Genomic DNA, 27,188 nt, shown 5'->3' on the forward strand with positions numbered 1-27,188 from the left:
TGGCCAGAGATGCGGGTTTCCGGTGATGCTCGGACACACTCGGAGAGGCACTCGAGTGGATGCCCGAAAACACTTGTAAACACTCCGAGCAATTCCGAGTGTCTCCAAGCACCTCCAAGTGGTCTCTGAGCGTTTATGAGTGTCTCTGGTGCCCCCCCCCCCCCCCCACCCACCACCTCTGACCACATGCGGCACTGCATACAATAGCAGTGTAACTGGAACAAATTATCTGAGTTTCCATTGATTCCTACGTGGAAACTCGCTTTGATATACAAGTGCTTTGGATTACAAGCATGCTTCTGAAAGAGATTATCCTCATAATCCAAGGTACTACTGTATTTGTATGGCAACAAAATGAATTTCAGTTAACGTTAATCAGACATGAGTAAGGTGTAAGAGGAATTCTAATAGCTTGCTATATATTGTTTAGCAATGCATGCTGCTTTTTTAGCTTAGTAAATAGGCAGCTTATTAGGAAAAGAATAAAAAAAAAGAGGATGACTATAAGGTAAAACTTTATTGTCAAGCCAGCATGAGAATTGGTTGCTTTGATTAAATGGACACATTTCTTTCCACCTGTTTTATTTACACCTGGATAGATCTAATATTACTAGCAGTAATTATAAATGAAAAAGCTACAAAAAGGCAGAGATACAATGTAAAGGCAGTAAAATGTAAACTTTCTACAAATTACAAACAAAGCAAGTACAGAGTCATATAAAATAACCAACGGATGAAACAACAAAAATAACCATAACTGGTCTTCATAGTATAAAGAGTCATCTTGAGTATGTGGTGGGATCAGGATGATAGAAAGAATTATGCATCTGCTGTTTGCTAATATTTAACCACTTCTCTACCCACCCATAGTCATATGACGCCCACAGATGGGATCTCCCATCCTGGGTGGGTTTCATATGACGTCCTCCCATTCCCGGCCGCCTAGGGGACCCAGTGCGCGTGCCCGGCAGCCGCGATGTCCGCCGGGCACCCGCAATTGCCCGGGAACACAGCAGGACCATGGATCTGTGTGTGTAAACACACAGATCCACGTCCTGTCAGAGGAGAGGAGACCACTTGTGTGTTCCCAGTACAGAGGAACACTGATCGGTCTTCTCCCCTTGTGAGTTCCCTCCTCCCACAGATAGAATCACTACCAGGGAACATATTAACCCCTGCAGCACCCCCTGGTGTTAACCCCTTCCCTGCCAGTCACATTTACACAGTAATCAGTGCAATTTTATAGCACAGATCGCTGTGTAAATGGTCCCAAAAATGTGTCAAAAGTGTCCGATATGTCCGTCATAATGTCGCAGTCACGACAAAAATCGCAGATCTACACCATTACTAGTAAAAAAAAAATGCCATAAATATATCCCCTATTTTGTAGACGCTATAACTTTTGCACAAACCAATCAATATATGCTTATTGCGATTTTTTTTTTTAACAAAAATATGTAGAAGAATACGTATCGGCCTAAACTGAGGGAATTATTTTTTAAATGGGATATTTATTATAGCAAAAAGTAAAAAATATTGTGTTTTTTTCAAAATTGTTGCTCTTCTTTTGTTTATAGCGTAAAAAATAAAAAACGCAGAGGTGATCAAATACCACCAAAAGAAAGCTCTACTTATGGGAAAAAAATTACGTCAATTTTGTTTGGGTGCAACGTCGCACGACCGCGCAATTGTCAGTTAAAGCAACGCAGTGCCGAATCGCAAAAAGTGCTCTGGTAAGGAAGGGGGTAAAATCGTCCGGGGCTGAAGTGGTTAATAAATGGAACTCTGAATTCTAGAGATCCCTATTTCAAATTAAGGAGGTTTAGAGAATTTTGAAAACAGAAAAAATTGGAAAAGGAGTATTATTATTATATTATATAGTGAGCAGAGGGGAAAAATTAGCTATGGAGAATTGGTTCAGAGAACAGGAGCTAGCAGTATTTTTAGATATAAAAGTACAAAAATGCTAGTTAATAGTATTTGTGTTCTTATTTATTTCCTTGTTAATCCATTTGATATAGTCTTTGGTGAGGAATGTGTAGACACCTGGTATTTCAGGGTTCGCACATGAATTAAGTAGACCAAAAGAAACAATTCCTCGAAACATTTTCTCACATAGTAAAGGTCCTCCAGAATCACCCTGAAATATATAACACAAAATAATATAAACAAAAACGACCAAACTAGGAAGATATGATGACCAGTGGCTATGCAGAGCCAGATCATCTACAAGGCACCTCAGGCAGGAGCTTAGAGCCTGGTGGATGTGCAGGGGCTCAGCTACAAACTACCTGCTACTTCAGTAAACCGGGGAGATAGCACTGTTGATCAAAGCTCTGAACTTACCTGCCACTTAGTGTTGCCACCTGTCCAGGATTTACCCGGACAGTTCGGGTTTTGAATCATGTGTCCAAGTTTTAGTGTGTCCGGACACATTATTCAGACTGGGCTGTGGGCTAGTCACACGGAAAATCTGTTGCTGTACGGGAGCTGCGGCGTCTGTCTGGGGGCAGGTTTGCATACCTCTAACTTTTTGGAGATGGGAATGAGGGACACCTATAGCAAAAGTATGTAGGCATAGGACACACCCCAGGCCATGCATGTGCCCTGCCCCCTTAAAGAAGAATTACACAGAAAAATGATTGGTTAAATCCACACATGCTTTTTTTTAACCACTACTATTCCTTTATATTGGCTCTTCAAATTTATAAATGCAGCAATTTAAGAAATTGGATGAAAGATTTAGCACTGGGAAACCCTTTTTGAAAACTAAAAAGTGCATTTTATATACAGCTATATAGATCAGACCAAAAAGAGGAACAGAGGGACTTTGTTCCAAGTCAAGGACAGTCCCTCGAAATCAGGGACAGTTGGGGGCTATGGGTCCGGCATCACTGGGGAGGGGCGGGACAATGATGTCAGAAAGAGTTGTTTGGCCACACCCACTGTTTGCCATAGAGCACATAGTTACTATTCTCCTTGGGGCACCTAAAGGTGTCCTTGGTCTTTTATATTTAGTGTACACCACAGAAAAAAATGTGCCTGTGCTTTTCTTGGCTTGAAGAAAAGGTGACAAACCTATTACCACTTCACAAGAGACAATACATTTGTAAGCAGTTGGTGCCTATTGCAAACCTTATCACTGTCAATCAAAGGAATATGGAAGGGGCAAGGCTGCTACTTTGTCTTTGTCTTTGTCTACTTTGGGACCCAATCTGCCTTAATCAGTCTCTGAATATAAATCTGGCCATACACAGTGTTTTTTTATTCAGCCAGTGGGCTTAATGGAAAAAAATGAACAGATTCCTCCATTCACACAAATGAGGTGTATGGAGGATTCCCCACTACCGGGATATTGTTCTGACTGCTGCAAGGCCGAATTTTGTTCAGTGTATGACCAGTTTAAGCGAAATAACTGTTACATTTATTTTTGATTTTTACCTTTTATTTACTATAAATTATATTTGGAACTCTAGATATGATAATTAATCGATGGCAAATGTCAGTGAAATGACTATTCCAGGCAAGAGCGATCCGTGAACTACAAATGATGAGATCAGGCAAGGCTTTTCCCTACTGTAAGGATAAATTGTTAGATGCCTCATTTAAGTTTCTTGACACCGTCTGTATTAAAATTAAAATGGTTTGAGCTTAGTATGTTTTGTTAACCTTCAAAACCCAACATATTCATTGTCATGTTATTGTTGGTTGCTTGGGAATAATTATAAACCGAATGTACCTGACTTTGGAATGAATGAAGCCCATTTTAAAAGTGATTGTAAAAGTTTTTTTTTTTTTTTTAATAACAAGCATGTTATACTTACCTGTAACGGAGACTTTACAACTCCCTTAAGGTTAATAAGAAGTTGCAGCTGGGCTGCCAGTGGAACTCCTCGCCCACTCGCTGTCTGCCAGTCGGTCCGGCACTTACCCCATCTAGGTGGTGGGTGGCAGGAGGTGGGCATCGGCTCCTGCGTCCTTTCATCCAGCATGGTGGCTTCCGATCTCCTCCTCCTAGGTGCTAGGCATCCCATAGGATCACCTGTCCTTTCAGCCAATTGGGTGACTGGTCTCACAACCCGCTTCCTGATTGGCCAGGAGGAGGATAAGTGTGAGAATAGTGAATATTAATTGCTCTGCACCCCGAGCCCAATCTTTTTTGAAGCCTATTGACTCTAATCACGTGCTTAAAAAACAAAACACCCCAGCATTGGAATCCATGCATAGTTTAGGGGGCCGGACGGATGGATGGGGGGGTGGCGATCATGCTCCCCTAATAGACAGGCCAATACTGGCAAATAGGGAAGGGATTGTCAAACAAAGGGTTTGGAAGCTGAGCTGGCAAACATGTACCACTGATAAATAAAACTTTCTGGTCATGATCCATACACTTGGATACACTCTGAAGAGGGTCCTGTGATTCGGATAGAGGGGGTAAATGTGAGCTTATGATGACTACATACCTCTGATGACCTGGATCTTATCATATGAAATTTTTGCTGTTCTATTCATTAGCCAGCAACTATATCTGGTGAGTGCGTTTTTCTGACATAGGTGGAGGTCGCACCAGGTGATAGAAGCACTAGAGGAGGGAGATCACCTAAATCATGTCACTTGATATTTCTTTATAAGAACTATTCTATGTTTGATTCTTTTGAATAGTTTCGATGTTGGACTCACTTTCATATCACTTCAGGTGTTTTGTGTTTATTGATATTGTGCTGAGCACTGCAATTTTACTTTGTTATTGTTATTACAGTGATTTGTATATCCACACTAATTGTTAGGAGCTATATACCATTAAGCACTGATACCATTTTTTTTTTAAATGCTGCTCAACAAGGAGCAGCATTTTTTTTATAGGCTTAAAAGGTAATATTAAAATGCACAATTATTTCAAATGACAAGCTTGGGGCATACTCTAAGGCCCCTTTCACAGGGGGCGGATCCATTTGACGGACTCCACTTGCTCAGCGGGGCTTGCTCCATTGATCTCCGCTGAGCAGGCGGGTAACAGGTCTGAGCGGAGACAAACCTGTCAGAGTCCCACTCTCCTCTATGGGGAGATCGGATGAAAACAGACAACCTGTCCGATCCGAGCAAATAGGACCACCATCTGTCTGGATTTGGGCGGATCGGATATCAGCAGATGTCAGCGGACTTCCGCCGATCCATAGGGGCGAATGGATGGTCCAATCAGGTCCACCTGACAAACGGACAAGCAGACCTGATCGGCACCATGTGTGAAAGGGGACTAATGCTGCCTCTGAAATGGCATACCTGTATAATATATTAAAGCAAACGTGACAATAAAAAAAGCCATTTAAATTGCTGATTAATATATAAAGTTCCCAGATAATTCGTGTTGTAAACCACCAAGAGATTTCTTTCAACATCTATCCAGGATAAGGGTCTGGTATGGATTGTAAGGGGGACCCCGCCTAAAAAACTAACGTCATAGGGACCCCCCAAATCCATACCACACCTTTATCCAAGCATTGAGCCCTGCTGGTCAGGAAAGGCGGGGGGGAGGGGGGGTAGCAGCCAGCAATGTGCTCTCTTCCTAAACCATTTCAAGGGAGTTCCCAGGCAAAGCACCCTGTCCCCACACTGATGAGGACAATAATTCTCCCTACAGCCCTGGCCCCATTCACTTCTATCCAGGAGATTACCCAGCCAGCAACTGAATGTAAACAAAGGGGTTGGTGATGTTGGCTGACATCACTAACCAAATCTGGCCACTTGTCTCTATATATGGTTAATGATGTCAGCCAACATCCCCAGCCCCGCTGTTTACATTCAGCTGAATGGGGTTGGGATGTAAAATAGTTGCTAGGAATACGGCAACCACCAGCATTTTTGAATCTGAATCTACAGTGCTGAGCAGGAAGCTGCCATTCGTTGATAGAGGCAGTACTAGTGCTACTAATGAATGACTTCCTGCACAGCTGGAAGTTTGATGCGTGGTCACCAAACAGGCCATTTCATAAAAAAGTCTCAAACAGCTAGAGTTGAGGATGAAACCTATATTGCCCTGAACTTGTACTTCATCCCTACTTGGAAAACTTATCTTAAATGACAATACCTATTCCAAACTTACCCCGCATGCATCTTTCTTTCCACTCGCATCAAGGGTGCACATCATGTTTGGGGTGATTTGGGCATAGTCCCACATCTCAGCACATTTCTTTCTGCTTATTGCTGGAAGGCAGACTTCCATAAGCTTGTCTGACGGTTGATAGTTATTTTTATTGGTTGAACCCCATCCTGCTGTGTTACACCAAGTCCCATCTTTGACATCATCAAATTTCTTTGGTAATGGCAGAATGTTCACAGCTTTGTTTAGTCTTGCTTTGCGACACAGCTGAAAGAGATTTGGAAAACCACATTCATTTTTATTTCAGATAATCAAATTCTGAGGTCTCATTTAAGTGCAAAATTATCATGACAGCAAACATAAATCAGATTTAGAGCTAAACAATATTGGGAGAGTTCCTCTTGCCAAGATATTGGCAAAAATTGGGTAATTTTGCCAAAATGTCTCCATTTTGTGAAATACAGCAGAGTAGAGAAGGCAAATTTGTAGGAGTGCGGTGGATTTTAACTAGCTCCAATAAGTTAGGGAATCTCCTTTAAATTATCTTGGATCTGCTCTTGTGTTAAACAACCCTAACCCTTATGAAAGAATTATTAAATTCAATATTAAACTGTACTCCATTTTGTATGCTTTACTTATGTTTTGCACACAAAACTCATTCTGCACACGGCACTAATAATGTATTGCACATGATCATACTATTCTATCAGGTAATTGCATTCCTTAGACCCTAATAAGAAACTAGCCTGCCTATGTTAAAACTAGCCTGCTATGCTCAAACTAGCCTCCCTATGTACTGCTTCAGTTACACCCCTCGTTAGCTTAACCACTTCAGACCTGGAAGATTTGGCTGCGGAATGACCAGGCCATTTTTTGCGATTTGGCACTGCAACGCTTTAACTGACAATTGCGCGGTCATGCGACGTTGTACCCAAACAAATTTGACTTCCTTTTTTTCCACAAATAGAGCTTTCTTTTGTTGGTATTTTATCATCTCTGCAATTTTTATTTTTTGCACTATAAACCAAAATTTTGAAAAAAAAAAACAATATTTTGTACCTTTTACTATAATAAATATCCCCATTTTTTTTTTAAAGCTAATTTTTTCTCAGTTTAGGCCGATATGTATTCTTCTACATATTTTTGGTAATAAAAAAAAATACGCAATAAGCGTATATTGATTGGTTTGTGCAAAAGTTATTGCGTCTACAATTTAGGGGATAGATTTATAGCATTTTATTATACTTTTTTTACTAGTAATGGCGGCAATCTGCGTTTTTTTTCATGACTGCGACATTACGGGGGACACATTGGACAATTTTGAAGGATTTTTTGGACCATTGGCATTTATGCAGTGATCAGAGTTATAAAAATGCATTGATTACTGTAAAAATTACACTGGCAGGGAAGGGGTTAACACTAGGGGGCAATCTAGGGGGTTACCTGTGTTCCCTAGTGTGAGTTCTAACTGAAGGGGTGATGGGTCTTGCTAAGGGAAGAGATAGATCGGTGTTCATACTTTGTATGAACACATGATCAGTCTTTTCTCCCCTCAGGGAACCGGGATCTCTGTGTTTACACACAGAGATCCTGGTTCTTGCCGGTTCACGAGCGATCGCAGGAGCCCGGTGGTCGTAGTGACTACCAGGCACTTGCATCACCTCCGTGCTGGTGTGCACCCCTAGTGGCCAAAAAAGGAAGCAACGTAACATAATGGGCGGTTTGCGCAGCGGAGCCATGTTGCCGCAGATCGACTGCGGCGGCTGATCGGAAAGCAGTTAAGTAAATACAAGTGTATGTATTTAAGTACATAATATTCTAATACCTACGTCAGCATGGTTATAAAAGAAAGGCACGGAATAAACAGAACAGATATTTGGAATGATGGCGGGTGTTTTTTTGTGTTTTTTCTGTTCCTACTGCAGAAGTTATTGTTAATTTGAAGCCACTGATCAATATTGGGATAGGAGCTGACTAAATATTTCCAAATACACCTTAAATCCAACAGTAACCCTAACCACACCGTAAAACAAAGGCTTTCGTTTTATAGGGCAGTGCCGTGGCTTAGTACTTCTGCCTTGAAGCACATGAATCATTAGTTTGCATCCCAACCACAACACTACCTGCATTCAGTTTGCATGTTCTTTCTATGCTTATGTGGGTTTCTTCCCACACTCCAAAAAAATTATTGTAGGTTCTTTGGCTCTTGTTTATATTGGCCCTAGGGGCACTAGATTGTAAGCTGCTGAGGGCAGGGACTTATGTGAATGTACACTATGTATGTAAAGCACTGCATAAACTGTTGGCACTATATAAATGCATGTAATAAATAAATAAACATACCATGTTGGTAACATTAATGGAATCTCCTTTCAACTATCCTGGACATACTCTTGCGCATTATATATAGGAGAAAACGCTTAAGGGACTTTTAAGGTACCAGAAATAGTCAAAGTGCAAACAGTATAATACAAATAATTAGTTTTATAAAATAGCACATAATCATGCCTGATACAACAATAATCACACATAGTAAAAGATCACATCACCATACTTATAATCCCCATGTTGTCTGTCTATTATTCTAAATAATGAGAACACTGTATTCTAATACAGTATTAGAATCCATAAATAGCTTAATGGCAACATTATTGGGGAGAGATAATCGATTGACTACACGTTTCATTGATTTCCAACTTCTTCAGGAGTTAATGGTGTGTAATCAATAAACACGATAAAACCCATCCATATGCTATCATGTGGAGATCAGAAACTAACAAGACAAGAACAAGAGAAGGCACTACCAGGGAACACAGGAGAACACTACCCCAAAGGTCTATGTATTAAGAAAGTGTAATCAGCTTCGAATAGTTTTCCCAGAAATAATCTTCATACAAAAAATTGCAATTATGCTATAAATGGACCTTTAGAAGACAGTGTTGTCATTATTTAGATTAATAGGCAGGCAACATGGGGCTTTTGAGCGTGGAAGGTTAGTATTTAACAATGTGTGAGTCTTGCTATATTGAGCTCTTTTATGACTGTCTAAATAAACAGTACACAGAAAATTATTTTAGTAAATATCAACTGCTAAATACCTTTTCTCATCAGCAATATATAGCAGTCTTGTGACTTCTAACAGTGTCTGGTTAAAGCTTGTAGGAGGAGTTTTCATTCTCCTCTGACTGTCCTATGTCCTATTTATTATTCTATTGTTTATTTTCCATTCCATTCTTTTCTATTCTATTCAAATTTGAATGTATTTGGAATTTGAATTTCAGAAGATGGTTATATTCTTTCTATTTTATTCTATTCTTGTCTATTATTTTCTATTCTACTATTTTATTTTCTATTCTATTCAAAATTTGAATTTCGAAAGATGGTTATATTCTTTCTACAGTATTTTATTCTATTCTATTGTGTTTTTTATACTGTATTCTAGACTATTCCTTTCCATTCTAATCTATTCTTCTATTTTCTACTCTATTATATTAATTTCTATTCTATTTGAATTAAAATGTATTCTATTCAAAATTTGAATTTCGGGAAGATGCTTATATCCTTTTTTTTGTATTATATTGTATTGTATTGTATTGTCTTTTTCTTTTCTTTTTCTTTTTTCTTTTCTATTCTATTTTTATCTATACTGTTCTATTCAAATTTTGGGAAATGGTTATAATCTTTGTATTCTATTCTATAGTTTTTTCTATTCTAATTTTAATTGATTCCATTTGAATCTGAATTTATATTATTGAAAATTCAAATTTTGGAAGATGATTATATTCTTTCTATTTTATTATATTGTCTGTTCTATTATTTTCTTTTTTATTCTATTGCAATTCAAATTTATTCTTTTTGAAATTAGAATTTAAGAAGATTGTTATATTCCCAAAAGAAGTAAAAGAGCTTCTTTTGGGCGGCAGGCGTCCAGTGATTCTGTTTGTGTGATTTTACCGCGATTGTCACCCGCTGAATCATGGTAAAATTGCAAAGCGATTGGGGTACCATTGGAAGTTACAGGGAACGCACGGGCTTCCCGCGGTTTGCTGCCATTTTGAATCGCGGGCTTAATAGCGGCAACTCCGCCTATGATTCAGAATGCGGAGATGTGAATGGAGCCCTAAAAGAAGCAAGCCTAATGAAAAACAAACATAATGCAGCCACCACATCTAAGAACTGGCAAATGCAATATATTTTTTTGTTTTCTTGGAGTGAAATACTTGGAGGGATTTTTGTTATTTTCATGATGTGCTTACCTGTACAAGCTCGATGTCATTATCCAATGTATCCTCATCAAAGTTGTATCTTATGCTTCTCAAGAGCTTGAAGTTCTGTATATATTTATTTTTGGCTTTTATTGAGTGGACACCCAGTTTGATTGTAGTTGAAGAATTGCTAAAAATTGAATATGAGCAAAACAAATGTTTTATCTACTATTAATGTAAATGCAAACCCAAGCTGGACATTTAGTGATTATTCCATAAAATATTGTTTTTCATTCTTTTTTTTTTTGCATTTCAGCTCCACTGATCTCATTCTTTTTCAGCTACACCTGACCTAACATTAGCTGCATCACATTGTTCTAGATGATCATACTTATAGTAACAATAGTGGACTGTGTCTACGCAATGTGTGTTAGCATGGCTGCCTGTAGTCTCAACTAGAGGTACATGTGACAGGGTGCAAACAGAGACAGTTGTCACCCCATAACAAGTACTTTTATGATAAGATCACAAAGAATTGAAAAGACTGAAAACTATTTTGTTACATCAAAATAATAAAGTATATATCAAATCAAAAATGTTGCTAGTTTTGGATAGATAGGGAAGACTGCTATGCGGAGCTCATCCTTACACACTCTATCCAAAGCGAAGTAAAACGTTTTGGTTGCACAAACACTTTAAGGTTGGCCATACATTATAACATTTTCTTGTACAGCTTTCCTTTAGATTTACCAAAACTTAAACACTTTCAATTTAGATGTAGTCAGGCAGGCCCTTGCACTACATAGTTGAAGGTAAATCTAAAGAAAATTGAATGAGAAAATTAGGTAGTGTATGGCCGGCTTAAGGGTCAACTTGCATTTGTTTGCTTCAAGTAGGTTTTGCATTCTGCTACACATCTTTGGACATGCAGCACTCATTTGAAGCCGGTCAAATGCACCTGTCAGTAAATTCTGAACAATCTCAGAAGTGACTTAAACTGATGTCAAACTGATGCCATTGGCGAAGATACACTAATAAAGGTTTCCCCGCATCCAATTTGCATGACAGGAGAGTCTGACCGCCTCTCAATAGAGCCGGTTTACACAGCTCTGGTGCGGCCGGTTTCCTGCCCTTGAAAAGGGTCCTGTGCGTCGTTGGCTCCGTTTCAGGTACAAATTCAGGAAAAAAAATCAGACCTGATTCGCACCTGATTTATATATATTTTAGTAAATATAAACTGCTAAATACCTTTTCTCATCCGTAGTATATAGCAGGGACACACAGGACCTCCTGCTGGGAACCGCAGGCGCATCATTGTGAACCCAGCCTAAAGAGAAGTTTGTTTTCAAATTTTTTTTTTATCATACTTACCTAGGTGGATGCAGAATCATTCCCCCAACAACTCTAAAACTGAGCACTGAGTGAGCAGAGAGTGGGTGACTGTCTGCACTGCCCCCCTGTGCTCACTAGAGGAAGGGGTGGGAGTGGCTGGCTCAGGCACTTGGCGGCTTGCTGAGAGGCTGAACCAGGTGCCTATCCAGGTTTCTGGGTGGATCCATGGGCGTAGCATAAGGGGTTGCAGGGGTCATAATCGCAACTCTGCCCCTACCTCCAGGGAGACCCTGCAGCCTTCCTGTCATATTATCATATCCTCCACAAAATCCAGCTCCGATCTGCCCTAGGGCCCCACAGCCACGCTCCAGTACCGGGCTTTTACTTTGCCTTTGCCTTCCACAGTCCACATCCTTCTGTTCCCTCTGTTCCCATTGGCTGGGGATAAGCTGTGAGACATTTCCTGAATGGAGAGAAGCACGAGGTGAGAACAGCCCAGAATGGGGAAGTGTCTGTGCAGTGTGCTGGCAACATGAAATGGTAACCAAGCTCAGCGAGGCAAGAGGAGGAGAGTGCCGTCCTGTAGTCAAGATGGGACCGATGTCACTGGTGAGGTATGGCACTGCTCAGTGTCTCTTAGTCACCAACTGGGATTCTCTGTACCCCCACCCAGGGATGAGAGAGAGAAACCTTCAGAAATTGCTAAAACAAATCCCTTAACACCACCCCGGGGGGGGGGGGGGGCTGAAGGGCTGCTGGCTCCAGATTTTGTCCCACATGGCTTTGCCCTTCCAGACCCAAAGCCCCCTGACCACCCCCTCCACCTTGCATGCTATGCGTGGCTGCTGAGCTCCTTTCCCATTACAGCACTCTATACTGTTCCTCCTCCGCAGGGCTAAAATCACATTCCTTTACAACACAACCAGCTAGCCATGATCAGCACAGGGTGTATCTGCCTACTGCAACTACACTGCCGTTCCCCCAGAGAATTTCACAGGTCAGAAGGGCAACATAAAAGCCAGATACACCCTGTGAAGACTGACAGACTGTGTGTAAAGGAATGTGATTTCAGCCCTGTGTAGTGTGGGGGAGCTGTATACAGAGCTGGGATGGGAAAGGAGCTCTGCCAAGTGACCTGCCAGGGGTCCCTGTCCTCTGATTCTACAGCGGTAATCCCTGTCTTCTGACGTAAAGAGGAACTCTGGGAACTCCAAAACTCTTAAGCCACTTTGAGTATCTTTACGTGCGGTGGATGTATCTGCACGCACATTGGAAGTAGTGGGGGGGGGGGGGGCAGGTCAACTTGTGCATTGGGGCCCACAAGCTTCAATCTATGCCTCTGGGTGGATCCCAACCATATGGTTGTGATCTATCCCCAGCCTGGGTCACCTCTGGACACTATTGTGAGGGGAATCATGTAAAGGGGAGTGGAGGACACTAGTGGGAGTAGGGGTGGTACAGGACACTATGCTGTGTTTTTATTGGCCGCTTGATAGTTATTTTTTTTAAAGGGGCGAGCGCTGCTCCCGGATTATACAGAGCGGGGATCTCCCGATTACCCAGCTGTCAAAGTCCCACCTCCTGGACCAGTTCCTATGATAGGCATCACACTGGTGATGTCTATCATAGGAGGCGGGACTTCATCTGAGGACAGCGGCCATGCGGGGTAAACAGGAGATCTCCGCTCTGTATAATCCATCTTCTCTCCTCTTCTCTAGGTAAGGCGGAGGTGCCAGGCACTGAAAAGGCTGAGCTACAGGGCTCTGAACAGGCTGAGCTGCCAGGCACTGAACAGGTTTAGCTGCCGGGCACTGAACAGGCTGAGCTGCTGGGCACTGAGCAGGCTGAGCTGCTGGGCACTAAAGAGGCTGAGCTGCTGGGCACTAAACAGGCTGCATTAATGGGCACTGAACAGGCTGTATTAATGGGCACTGAACAGACAGAGCTGCTGGGCACTGAATAGGATGCATTTATGGGCACTAAACAGGCTGCATTGATGGGCACTGAACAGGCTGCATTGGTGGACACTGAACAGGTTGCACTGGTGAGGCACTGGACACTGGCACTGGACACTGGTGAGGCTACATTAAAGGGCACTGGTGAGGCTGCATTTATGGGCACTAGTGAGGCTGCATTGATGGACACTGAGGAGGCTGCGCTGATGGGCACAGATGAGGCTGTGCTGATGGGCCGCTGACGAGGCTGCGCTGATGGGCACTGATGAGGCTGTGCTGATGGGCCGCTGACGAGGCTGCACTGATGGGCACTGATGAGACTGCACCGATGAGCACTGGTGAGTATAATACACTCTTGAAATGTGCTTTAAAATGGATGGTTTTCCCTTTCATGAACAAGAAAATAATGACGTTAGGCAGTTGGGCTGGTATAATAATGCTATGGGGCTTGTATGATGATGCAGGGGACTAACCCTTTAGGTTCCATAGTATAACAAGTATGCTTTACTGCATATAAAGACAATACATACAGTATATACATATACAATGTAAGATTCACTCTTTTCTAAAACACCCATGTATTAGATGTTTTCACATCAGCACCTAAGGGGACATATTTAAAATTAAGTGCAGTTTTGCTATCCACACTCCACCGGACATCGCAGCACACATACCTCCCAACTTTTTGCGAAGGGAATGAGGTAAAAGTATTTTGGTATAGGACTCACCCTATTAAAGGAGAATTATATAAAAAAGATTAATTCATCCCACAAATGTTTTTTTTTTTACCACTACTATTTCTTTATATTGGCTTTTCAAATGTACAAATGTAGCCATTTAGAAATTGGATGAGAGGTTTAGCACTGGGGAACACTTTTTGAAAGACAAAAAGTGCATTTTATATACAACTACCTCTATTTAGATCAGACCAAAATGATGGACAAATGAGAAGGAAAGAGGGACAGAGAGACTTTGTTCCAAATCAGGGACAGTCCTTCAAAATCAGGGACAGTTGGGAGCTATGCAGCATAACTGCCCACTATGGCCTATGTTCTATGGCCTGCTCCGAAAATGTGTGCCATGGTCTGCAATGTCCTATGGAGTTCTCTCTGCTTGACACAGCAGAAAGGACTTTGTGACTGGAGGTGATGCCAAGTCCAGGCTCTCCTTTGTTTCATTCATTTTAATAGTGCAGTGCTGATTTAGGAGTCTAACTTCAGTGTGCTGCATTAAGACCATACCACTGCTTTATACATTTGGTCCACAGTGATATTAAAATGTGCTCTATAGACATGTGCCATTCGTTTGGTTTGAATATTTGAAAACCCGAAAAAATAAGAAAATCCAAAATACTACCTAACTAAAGAATAAGGCTTCATGCACACGAGACGCTGTTAAACGCGTGTTCAGATGCAGTTGGACACTTTTTTCAACTGCCCCTGAATTCATTCAATGTTATCCTATGTGTCCATGCAAACAGTCTAATTTTTTGCCATTTTTATGCAGTTGCGTTTAACCTAGTTTTTCCAGAAGCAAAAAAATGGGTTCAGACGCAAAAATTTCCATGTTTCAGACGCAAAACGCGGCAAAACGCGGCAAAACCCGGCATTTATAAGCGTTTTTAAAGGAACCCAATTTTTTGGACCTGAAAACTCAGAAATATGATCTGAGAATGACATTTTGCGATCCGACTTTGGGGGCCCATATTCGGTATGCAGACACTGTGGAACTAGCACTACAACATATCCAAATTTGAGGTTCCTATCACCAAGTGACCCCAAGATAGGGGGCCCCAAATTTGGGTCACAAAATGTCATGCACTTTTCTGCATCAGAGAATGACATTTTGTAACCCAACTTTGGGGGCCCATATCTTGGGGCCACTTTTTGCCAGGAACCCCAAATTCGGTATTCAGACATTGTGGAACTAGCACTACAACATATCCAAATTTGAGGTTCCTGTCACCAAGCAACCCCGAGATAGGGGGCCCCAAGTTTGGGTTGCAAAATGTCATGCACTTTTCTGCATCATTTTGTAACCCGACTTGTCATGTTTGTGAAATATCCAACAGACATTCGCTGTCCCATCAACGGATGGGTCCAATATCGACGAGCTCTGACTCTGGACCTCTCACAAAATTTGCGATGACGTTGCTGTCTCATCAAGAGCAACATCAGGAGCATTTCCTGACATATATTCAATATGGGATCCATTTCAAAATATATACCACAGAAAGAGAGGCAAATGCAAGTGTACAACTGCTCTCTATGCTGCTGCTGCTCACTCTGATCAAAATAGCAGAAATAGTTAAAAAAAATATGCTTTGAGAGCTTGGGGAGGGTCTACATGATGTTATCTTTATAAATGCTTATAAACGCGGCATGCAAACGTGGCAAAACGCGCGTTTCTAAACGAGCGTTTCAGCTTTTTTTGAGCAGAGTTTTCACCTGCGTCTCGTGTGCATGAGGCTTAATAACTATTACTAACTATTAAATTATAGATATTGGAATTTCCTTTCAAATTTGGCTGTTAGTGAACGTAACAAATACAAATTTATCCAAAATTCTGAATTATTCTAAATAACGAATTCAGCATCTAAACGAATGGAGCGTAACAGATTAATAATAATAAATAATAATAATAACAATAATAATGAAATGTTATTATTATTATTATTAATAATAATAATAATAATAATTTACTACATTCCATTTGTTTAGATGCGGCATTCGTTATTTCGGATAATTCGTAACTTCGTAAAAATATGTATTCATTATATTCACTAACAGCCAAATTTGAAAGGAAATTACAATACTTATAATTTAATAGTTAGTTATTGTTAGTTAGTTAGTTAGTTACAGGCATACCCCACTTTTAAAGAGGAAGTAAACCCTTCCAAACAACTTGGACCTATAGGTAAGCCTAGATTAAGGCTTACCTGTAGGTCCAAGCAATATCTCCTAAACCTATATGGTTTAGGAGATATTTGCCCGAAAATGGGCACCGCTGTCTACGGCGCATGCGCCGTAGACAGCGGCGCGCATGCGCACTAAATGCGGCAAATCCAAGAATGGATTTGCCAAATTTGTCGACTCCCGTGCGCATGCGCGGGAGTGACGTCATCGCGGCTTCGCTGCATGACAGCGGCGGAGCTGCGAGGCGCGACTCCCGTGCGCATGCGCGGGAGTGACGTCATCGCGGTTGCGCCGCTGTCATTGGTCGGAGCTGCGAGACGCCACCAGCAAGATGGACGCGGCGGACTACAGGGATCAGCGGCGACTTCGCTGGCTCCTGTGTCAGGTAAGTGACACATAATGAGCTACTATGCGATGCATAGTAGTCCATTATGCTTTACCTTTGCAGGGAAAAGAAGAGGAAGTAAACCCATCAGGGTTTACTTCCTCTTTAAGTACACAATGGGCTTTATTTACTAAAGCTGGAAAGTGTAAAATCGGGCTCACTTCTGCATAGAAACCAATGAGCTTCTAACCCCAGCTTGTTCAATTAAGCTTTGGTAATAAAACCTGGAAGCTCATGATTCTGCCTGATTTTGCACTTTCTGAGCTGCCTGATTTTGCACTTTTCAGCTTTAGTAAATAAACCCCATTGCGTACTTAAAAGGGGGGTATGCCTGTAGTTAGTTAGTTATTTCGGATTTTCTAATTTTACAATTTTTGGATTTTCGTTCTTATTTTCGGATTTTCATTCTTTTGAATTTTCAGATTTTCATTCTTATCATTCGGATTTTCGATTTTTTGAATTTCCAAATTCCTGAATTTTTGACATTCCGAATTCTCTAAATTTTGAATCTTCATATTTTTCCGAAGATACAATTTTTTTTTCAAAATAATTAATTTCAATCATAACGGATGACCCGTAAAAAGAAAAAAAAACCAAAAAATAAAAAAACCGAATGAAACAAAAATGAAAACAAACTAATTTCGGCAGTGCGCATGTCTAGTGCTCTATTGGCTTTTTTTCTGCTTGTTTAAATTTACTTTTATTTTCACAATTTGTAGCTTTAATAAGATGTTATCCTCACACACCACACATTGCTGATCAGTCTATCTATATCCATATCAGGGATGTGCCATGTTGGGTCTATGCACACATGTTAGGGGTATAAAACAGTTGTATTTATAGAAAGCACTGAATTGTTTATGTTTCTTCAAGTTCATTTGTTTGTGCTTTTTATGAATTTCAGTTACATATAGGGAGAACATTTTGAGTTTTTCTTTCTCTGAAATGTTGGAGAATTATTTTCTTTTATTCCTAGTCACATGTTTGGCTTCCTTGAAGCAATTTAAAGTTCAACAGGTAGACTAAAAAAGCACTATTTAAAGTGTAAATATAAAACGAATCAAGCATCCCGGAGAATGGAGATGGAGGTATCTCGTTCAAAAGATTTATTAATTTTAGAAATAATAAATAACAACAAATACAGAATATTTGACAAAACAAAAATATAACATTAAAGTACAAATATTATAAAAAAAAAATAATTAAATACATATAAAAAAAAAAAAAAAAAAAAATGCAAATAAGTAAAAATAAACCCACTAAAATAAGAGAGGGGTGCTCCATCATATACAACCTATGAAGATGCATGCAAATTATAACTACAGATATCTAAGTAAAAAGGGAATAAAATACCAAGGAGGAATAATAAACATTCCAAAAAAATAAATAGAAAAAGTGTGGTTATTATATAATCTAGAGAAGACTAGAGTATACAATTATTTATATCTGAAATGTCAGGAGCTCAATAAACTAGAAAAGACAGAAATATATCAATTTTACATATTTGAGCAAAACGAAATCCTGACCTTAGGTATACTTCAATATAGATAACAAATACTGTAGTATAATTAAAGGTTTTTTGAAGAAGTATGGAAGAGAAAATGGTAAAAGGAGATGGGGACAGAAAGGAGGGGGAGAGACAATTATTTAACTCCAGGTATAAATTATAGTTTATATAGCTAAATATTATACCAGAAAGAGAGAGAGAGAAAGAAAATATATACATATATATATAAATTACCATGACAAGAGCGTTCGATTATCAAAATTATCTGACATATAGTATCTAATCCATGGTCTCCATATGTTATTGAATTTTGACAGACGATTCTTATCTAAAGCATCCATTTTGGCATGTATAAAAGATTGGTTCATTCTAGTTTTGGTTTCTGAAATATTCACAACAGATGTTTTCCAAGCATTGGCTACTGTCTGTTTTGCGGCTATCAGGAACGTGAGGAATAGTTTGAATTGGTTCTGTGTGAGGGAATCTGGTTTTAGATTAAGAAGAGCTAGCATTGGGTCTGGTGAAATAGAACAATCGAATAGTTTCGAGATAATCAGAAAGACATTTTTCCAAAATGAGTACACAATAGGACAATGCCACCAGATGTGCATATAAGTACCCTGTTCCGGACAGCTGCGAAAACAGAGGCCTGAATTATCAATTGTGAATTTGGCTAATCTGGCAGGAACCAAATACCATCTTGTAAGCACCTTATAAGATGTCTCAATTGCCAAAATGTTTGTGGAAGAAGATTTAGTATTAGACCAGATACGAGACCAAGTTTTGGGATCAATCGTGCGCTCAAGATCTTTTTCCCAAGTGGATGTATATGTAGGTATTATTGTGTTAGATTTAGTAATCAATTGAGTGTAAATTGTAGTGATACAACCCTTGGCGTGAGGTTCTTTGAGGCAGATTTTTTCAAATTGGGAAATAGATTGTAGATTTTCACTAGAGTTAAGGAAAGGAGTATAAAAAATTTTAATTTGTAGGTATCTAAATAGTTCAGATTGGGGTAACCCCGAAGTATCACATAGTTCTGGGAAAGGCCGTATCGAGGACAATGTTGCCAAATCATGTAGGCAAGTAATGCCAGCTTTAGACCAGGCTTTAAAAGTTTTAGGATATATCCAGGCTGGGTAGAAGGATGGATTTTTATGGAAGGAAAGAAGTGGGTTATGCAGTGATTGTAAGCCATGTGAAGTCCTATGTTTATCCCACAAAGATAGGGAATGCCTAGTGATTGGATTTTTTAAAGTCTTGCGAACTGCAGGTTGTAACCATAGTAAATTATTGACAATAAAAGGGTCGCAGTCAATAGCCTCAATGGATACCCATATAGGGATCTCCGTTGTCGAGTGATATTTTGTTAATTGTGCCAACTGAGCTGCTTTATAATATAATGTAAAATCTGGGAATCCCAGACCACCCATACATTTAGGGAGAACTAAGGTATTCTTATGTAGTCGGGGTTTTATTTTACCCCACGTGAATTGTATCGCCTTTTGCTGAATCAATCTGAGAAAATAAGCAGGAATATGAATAGGCAGCGTTCTAAATAAATATAAGAATTTGGGAAGTATGGTCATTTTTATAATGTTAATTTTTCCAAACCATGAGATCGGTAGGGATGACCAGTTTGATAATAGACTGGTGATGTGTTTCAGTAAAGTTGGATAATTTGCTGCAAATAAATCAGAAGGATCAGGAGTGAGTTGGACACCCAAATATGGAAGACTATGAACTACCCATTTAAAGGGTAGAGAGTCTTGTAAAGTTTGTTTAACTTTTTCGTTAAGTGAGATATTAAGCGCCAGTGATTTTTGGACATTAACTTTAAGGCCTGAGATAAGCGAAAAATCCTGTAATATAATCATAAGGTTTGGGGCAGAAGTTTGTGGTGAGGATAAAAATAGCAGGATGTCATCCGCAAATAAGCATATTTTATGATGGCATCCACCTAAATCTATACCTGTGATTGTAGGTTCCATTCTTATTCTTTCTGCTAGTGGTTCAATTAGCAATGCAAATAATAATGGAGAGAGTGGACAACCTTGACGTGTCCCTCTCTGTATATTAAATTCATCTGATTTGTACCCTGCATATTTAATGTAGGCTTTGGGATTTTGATATAATGCGGAAATCCATTGTAAAAAGTGTGAACCAAAGCCCCATTTATTAAGGGTAAATTGCATGTAGGACCATGATACAGTGTCGAATGCTTTCTTAATATTTAAGGAAAGAAAGCAGGTTGGGATTCGGCGTGCCTTAGCGGCATGTGACAGAAGTGCTGCACGTCTGATATTATCGCCAGCCTGGCGGATAGGTATGAAGCCTACTTGGTTCCGATGTATGAGGCTACCAATAATCTTATTTAATCTATTGGCTAAAATTTTTGCCAGAATTTTTATGTCTAGATTTAATAAAGAAATAGGACGGTAGTTTGACCATATTGTTTCATCCGTATGTGGCTTGGGTATCATGCAAATAATTGCAGACAGTGATTCCCTCCTGAAGGAATGACCCTCCAATAGGGAATTAAAGGTATTCATCAAAACCGGTGATAGGATATTTGCATAAGTTTTGTAGTAGAGAGCAGAAAATCCATCAGGACCAGGCCTTTTGTTTAATTTCAGGTTCTTGATAACTTCAAGCACCTCTTCAATAGACACAGATTTTTCCATCATTTCCAATTGTGTTTTGGATAAAGTTGGGAGGGATATGTGAGAGAAGAAATCATTTGCTTTGGATAGATCTAGCTCATTATCGGATGAGTACAAATCTTTTAATTGTGATTTAAATTTATTTAAGATTTTCAGTGGATTATTTGTATATACATCTCTGGAGGTCTTAAGACGAATAGGTTTAGTTGAGGTATGGCAGGATTTTAGAACCTTGGCTAAAAGTGTGTTTGGTTTGTTTGCGTTCATATAGAAGTTATGTTGCGATCTTTTAATGGTTTTGTCTGCACATTCAGTAAGGAATAAATCGAATTCCAATTTGGCTTTATCTAAATCTGCTTTGGAAGAAGGATTGGGGTTTCGTTGAAATGCCATATGGCATGAATTAAAATTTGTTTCTAAGGTGCGACAAAGGGTTTTTCGTTCTCTATTGAATATATTGGCTTGTTGTAAACAAATGCCACGAATGACAGGTTTGTGTGCTTCCCATATAGTGGTCTGGGAAACATCAGGTGTAGAATTATTTAGTAGGTAATCCTTAAGTGCAAGTTCAATATTGTTTTTATATATTGGGTTTTTGATTAAGAAATCTCTCAATAGCCATGTTGAATCTTTTGCTCTTGGAACTAATGAAGACATAGAATTGAATATTGCACTGTTATCTGACCAAGGGAAGGGGATTATTTTTGAAGTTAGGATTTCTGGCACCATACCTGTGGATATAAATATATGGTCAATTCTTGAGAGCGAACGATGTGGGTGTGAGTAATGTGTAAATTGTCTCATGGTAGGATTCAATTCACGCCAGGAGTCTACCAGATTGTATTTCGTGATGAGTTTTGAGAAAGAATGTTTATCATTTCTTTGGAGCTGTGGAATTGGTGATTTATCTAGGAATGGAAAGATAGTCTGGTTGGAGTCGCCACATAGGACTACAGTACCTATTTTGTGGTAGTCAATGGTATGTAATAGATGGGAGAAAAAGGCGTTAGGCTGTTTATTAGGGGCATAATATGATACAATGGTGATTGCGGTATCCAGTAAATGACCTTTAAGGATCAAATATCGGCCTTCAGGATCTTTGATTTCTTTCAATAGTGAAAAAGGGGTGTTTCGATGAAATGCTATAAGCACACCACGTTGTTTTGTGGAGGCGGAGGCTGTAAAAACTTGTGGATAAGATTTATTAAAGAATTTGGGGGTGGATTGTGTAGTAAAATGGGTCTCTTGCAGGCATACAATATGTGTTTTTTTAGATATAAAGGTACGAAAGGCTTTAGTTCGTTTTTGCGGAATGTTGAATCCCTGAACATTCAGGGAAAGTATGTTCAATGGAGCCATATTTTTAGAGGAGATATAGATATAATAATGTATGAAAAAGGAAAATGAGAAGAAATTTTTGCCACTGGAGTGTATGAGGAAGGGGAGGAAAGAGGGTAAAAATAAAAAAATTTAAGAAATAAAATATGACAAATATATATCATAAAGATATGGTACAACAAATGTACATTCCTAACATATCCGTTAGGGGGAGAAAAAATCTCCCTCCAAGGGTACATGAGTCACAGTCGACTGTCCGCGGAAAGGACAAACAGTCGAGAGTGACAGAGGGAGCGCAAGAAACATCCCTGCGGAACACGAAGAGCCAACCAAATAAATTGTAATCTTTCAACCAATAACTTTAATTTAATTCAAGAAAGAATGTTCAAGTCAAAAGTGACATTCTGGAAATTTGGATAAAATGCCAACAATGACTACGAGTAAAAAAATAAAAAAAAAATAAATAAAAGGCCAACCTCAAGAAAAAAAAAAAAAAAAAAAAAAAAAAGGGGGGGGAGGCATTCTAGGCATATTATATGAACTTATCATTACTGAATCTGAAAAATAGCAAAATATGTGTAAAAAAGCAATACATATTAAAACAGTTACTCATTTGAGGAGAAAAAATAAATAAATAAATAATAATAATAAAAAAAAAAAAAAAAAATTATATACATATATATATATATACATACATATACACATATACATATATATATATATACATACACATACATACATACACACATACACACACATACATACACATACATACACATAAAAATAAAATAAAATAAATACATATATATATTAAAGAAATACTCTAAGGCCGCGTACACACGGGCGGACTGTTCGCCCAACCTTGTCCGCTGAACAGTGTTTGGGCGGACAGTCCGCTCGTGTGTGGGCTTTCAGCGGACAGTTTCAGCGGACAGTTGGACGGACAAAGTCTTTCGGAAATTCCGAAAAACTGTCCGCTGAAACTGTGTTTGAGCGAACAGTCCGCCCGTGTGTGGGCTTGTCCGCTGTACTTTCGAAATGAGCGGACTGTTCCCGCTCGGAAAGTCCGCCCATTTCGAGCGCGTGTACAGGTAGGCGGGGCCCGCGAAGGAGACGTCGCGGGCTCCGCCGCCTGGAATGGGCTTAAAGGGGAACCCCAACGCCGAAAAAAATCGGCGTGGGGGTTCCCCCCAAGTCCACACCAGACCCTTGTCCGAGCACGCTACCCGGCCGGCCAGGAAAGGGGGGCGAGCGAGCGCGCCCCCCCTCCTGAGCCGTACCAGGCCGCGTGCCCTCAACATGGGGGGGTGCCTTGGGGAAGGGGGGGGCCGCGCGGCCCCCCCACCCCAAAGCACCTTGTCCCCATGTTGATGAGGACAAGGGCCTCTTCCCGACAACCCTGGCCGTTGGTTGTCGGGGTCTGCGGGCGGGGGGCTTATCGGAATCCGGGAGCCCCCTTTAAGAAGGGGGCCCCCGGATACCGGCCCCCCACCCTATGTGAATGAGTATGGGGTACAATGTACCGCCGGCCTCTTCTCCCAACTTCGGGGGTCTTGTCCCCCTCTTCGGTTCTTCTGCCGGGCCACCGCGCCTGGTCCGGTGGCCCGGTCTTCTGTCGCCGTCTTCCGTTCTTCTGTCGCCGCCTTCGGTTCTTCTGCCGGGCCACCGCGCCTTCTTGTAGCTCTTTTACAGGCGGTGGCCCGGTCTTCTGTCGCCGTCGCCGCCTTCCGTTCGTGTTCTTCTTCTTGTTCTTCTTGTTCTTCTCCTGGAGATGTTGACTCGACGAGCTCTCCGGCCGGAATGCCGGGGACGCGCTGTGCGGTCACTTATATAGTGACAATGGGGCGGGGTCACATGGTATATGTCACATGGGTTGGTCACATGGGTTGATGTCACATGGGGACTATGACATCGTAAGGGGACGGGGTCACCATGTGACATCAACCCATGTGACATATACCATGTGACCCCGCCCCATTGTCACTATATAAGTCACAGCGCAGGGCGGCTCTGGCATTCCGGCCGGAGGGAGCGACGTGTCAACATCGCCTGGAGAAGAACAAGAAGAACAAGAAGAAGAACACGAACGGAAGGCGGCGACGGCGACAGAAGACTGGGCCACCGCCTGTAAAAGAGCTACAAGAAGGCGCGGTGGCCCGGCAGAAGAACCGAAGGCGGCGACAGAAGAACGGAAGACGGCGACAGAAGACCGGGCCACCGGACCAGGCGCGGTGGCCCGGCAGAAGAACCGAAGAGGGGGACAAGACCCCCGAAGTCGGGAGAAGAGGCCGGCGGCGGGGAGGAAGAAAGCCGGACTCCTCCGCTGGCAAAAGAGCTACACACACATAGCGGAGGAGTCCGGCGAGAAGACCCCCGAAGACGGAAGACCCCCGGCTGTGCAATAAAATATTTTTTCCCCCTGTGTTGTGTTTTTATTTGTACTTTATTTCACAGGTGAATGGGTAGGGGTACATTGTACCCCATACTCATTCACATAGGGTGGGGGGCCGGTATCCGGGGGCCCCCTTCTTAAAGGGGGCTCCCGGATTCCGATAAGCCCCCCGCCCGCAGACCCCGACAACCAACGGCCAGGGTTGTCGGGAAGAGGCCCTTGTCCTCATCAACATGGGGACAAGGTGCTTTGGGGTGGGGGGGCCGCGCGGCCCCCCCCTTCCCCAAGGCACCCCCCCATGTTGAGGGCACGCGGCCTGGTACGGCTCAGGAGGGGGGGCGCGCTCGCTCGCCCCCCTTTCCTGGCCGGCCGGGTAGCGTGCTCGGACAAGGGTCTGGTGTGGACTTGGGGGGAACCCCCACGCCGATTTTTTTCGGCGTTGGGGTTCCCCTTTAAGCCCATTCCAGGCGGCGGAGCCCGCGACGTCTCCTTCGCGGGCCCCGCCTACCTGTACACGCGCTCGAAATGGGCGGATTTGCCTCCTCCTTACGTGGGCGAGTCCGTTCATTTCAAAAGTTGAGCGAACTGTTTGCCCAACCTTGTTCGTCAAACAGTCCGCTCGTGTGTGGGCAAGTCCGCTCATGCAAATTTTGAGCGGACTGTTTGACAAACTGTTTGCCGAACAAGGTTGGGCAAACAGTCCGCGCGTGTGTACGCGGCCTCAGATAACAAAGGAAGTAGGTTGGATTTGTTGTTTAAAGAAGGTTAAGGATAATATCTACAGTATCCTAAACAGTTATGCTGAGATATTATTAGAATTGCAAGGGAATTGACAGAAGACAATGATGGTATTAAGTCTTTAGACCTGTCTCAAAAAAGGGAGAAAAAAAAGGATGTAATCCTGTCATATTGCATCTTTCAATCCATAGAATCAACTGGATCTAGGATAGGGGATTGAATGCGGCTTCTCTTATGAGGGCTATGATTTTCGTTAGTTCCGGCGGTAGAAGAAGAGTTCCCAGGAGATGATGATGTTTTTTGGCTTGATTCGGCATAGTCTCTTTTGGTATATAACAGACCTAGATTCTGTAGAGTAGTTTGCAATTCTTTGGCAGTGCGACAAGTGTGTTTGTGGCCTTGGTAAGTGAAACGTACCGAAAAAGGGAAGCCCCATTGATAGATTATAGTATTGCGTTGTAAAATTTGGAGAAGAGGCTTCAATGCTCGTATTTTATTGATTGTTAGTTGAGATAGATCTGCAAATAGCTGGTAGTTGTGCCCTTGGAAAATTAAGGATTTTTTAATTCTTGCTGTATTTAGTATTAGTTCTTTAGTGCGGTAAAAATGGAATTTTACGATAATATCACGTGGCGGACCCTCCGGTTTTTTGGGAGTTAAGGCTCTGTGGACCCTGTCCATCTCAAAGCGATCTGCTGGAATAGTTGGCTGTAGTTCTTGAAAAAGGGCAAGCATAGCTGTCTGTAGGTCTGTCACAGATTCAGGTATTCCTCTAATGCGAATATTCGATCGTCTCGCACGATTTTCAAAATCTTCTAATTTATCTTGTAAAGTGGTATTTTCTTCTTTAAGGCTGTCAATTTCCGAGGAGAAATTTGATGTATGATTTTCCAAATCATCTACTCTGATTTCTAGCGCTGAAGTACGTTGACCCAAATCTCTAATCTCTTTAGTAAGGCTTGTAGTGATATGGTCTGCAGCAGATTTCAATGCATTATGAAGCAGTTCTTCTATTTGTTGTAATGTTACAGGAGGTGACATTTCATTTTGTGAAGGAATATCCAGTAATTTTATTTCAGAAGTGACAATTTCTGAGGGGGAATTAGAGAGTCTGTGTGCCTTTAATGAAGCTACCTCACTATACAATGGAGTAAGAGGAGCTGGCTGCATTGTAGCTTTAAGGTGAGCTGTCTTAGAGGAGGATGGTTTTAACGGCGCTCTGCTGTGTCCCTGAGGTGGCACTAGTTTTCCGTTTTTTGGCTTCATATAAAAGCTACAAGCCCCCAAAATGTCTCAAACGAGACCTAAGATATATCAGCAAACTTTATCTGATGTTTAAATGCGGAGGAGAATGTTACCTCCGCTGTTATCAGGCTCTGAAGTCCCGCTGGAATCGGAGATCTAAGCCGACATTACCGCTCGGCTCAGCTCCGCGCATGCGCCCCCGGAGATGGAGGTATCTATGTCCCACAAGAGCCCTGACACCTCATCGCTGGGGGGGATCGATTGACAGGTAGGCCTACCATAATGTGCTAATATGCTGCATACTAGTACATAATGCCATGGAAAAAAAAAATATTTGAACATTTTAATTCTGCTGTAACTGCAGCAGATAATAGTGAGGTCTCCAACCTGTTGTACTGTCTGGCAGGGCTGTGTAA

The 27,188-nt window shown here is 41.3% G+C and overlaps 1 protein-coding gene across 1 annotated transcript in view; it reads right to left on the reverse strand.

The window, feature by feature from the left end:
• Nucleotides 1-498: 498 nt before the first annotated feature.
• LOC143940914 (granzyme A-like) overlaps nt 499-27,188 on the reverse strand; it is a 35,799-nt gene continuing 9,109 nt past the window's right edge. The window contains exons 3-5 of the mRNA XM_077462735.1: nt 10,354-10,492; nt 6,101-6,364; nt 499-2,140 (exon numbers count right to left, since the gene is read on the reverse strand). Of these exons, the coding sequence (XP_077318861.1) occupies nt 1,967-2,140; nt 6,101-6,364; nt 10,354-10,492 (577 nt within the window). The 3' untranslated portion in view covers nt 499-1,966. The remainder of the gene's footprint in view (nt 2,141-6,100; nt 6,365-10,353; nt 10,493-27,188) is intronic.

Source organism: Lithobates pipiens, unplaced genomic scaffold, assembly GCF_037356315.1.
Source record: "Lithobates pipiens isolate NorthernLeopardFrog02 unplaced genomic scaffold, aLitPip1_a1.2 Scaffold_3, whole genome shotgun sequence".
In the NCBI taxonomy this organism is placed as follows: domain Eukaryota; kingdom Metazoa; phylum Chordata; class Amphibia; order Anura; family Ranidae; genus Lithobates; species Lithobates pipiens.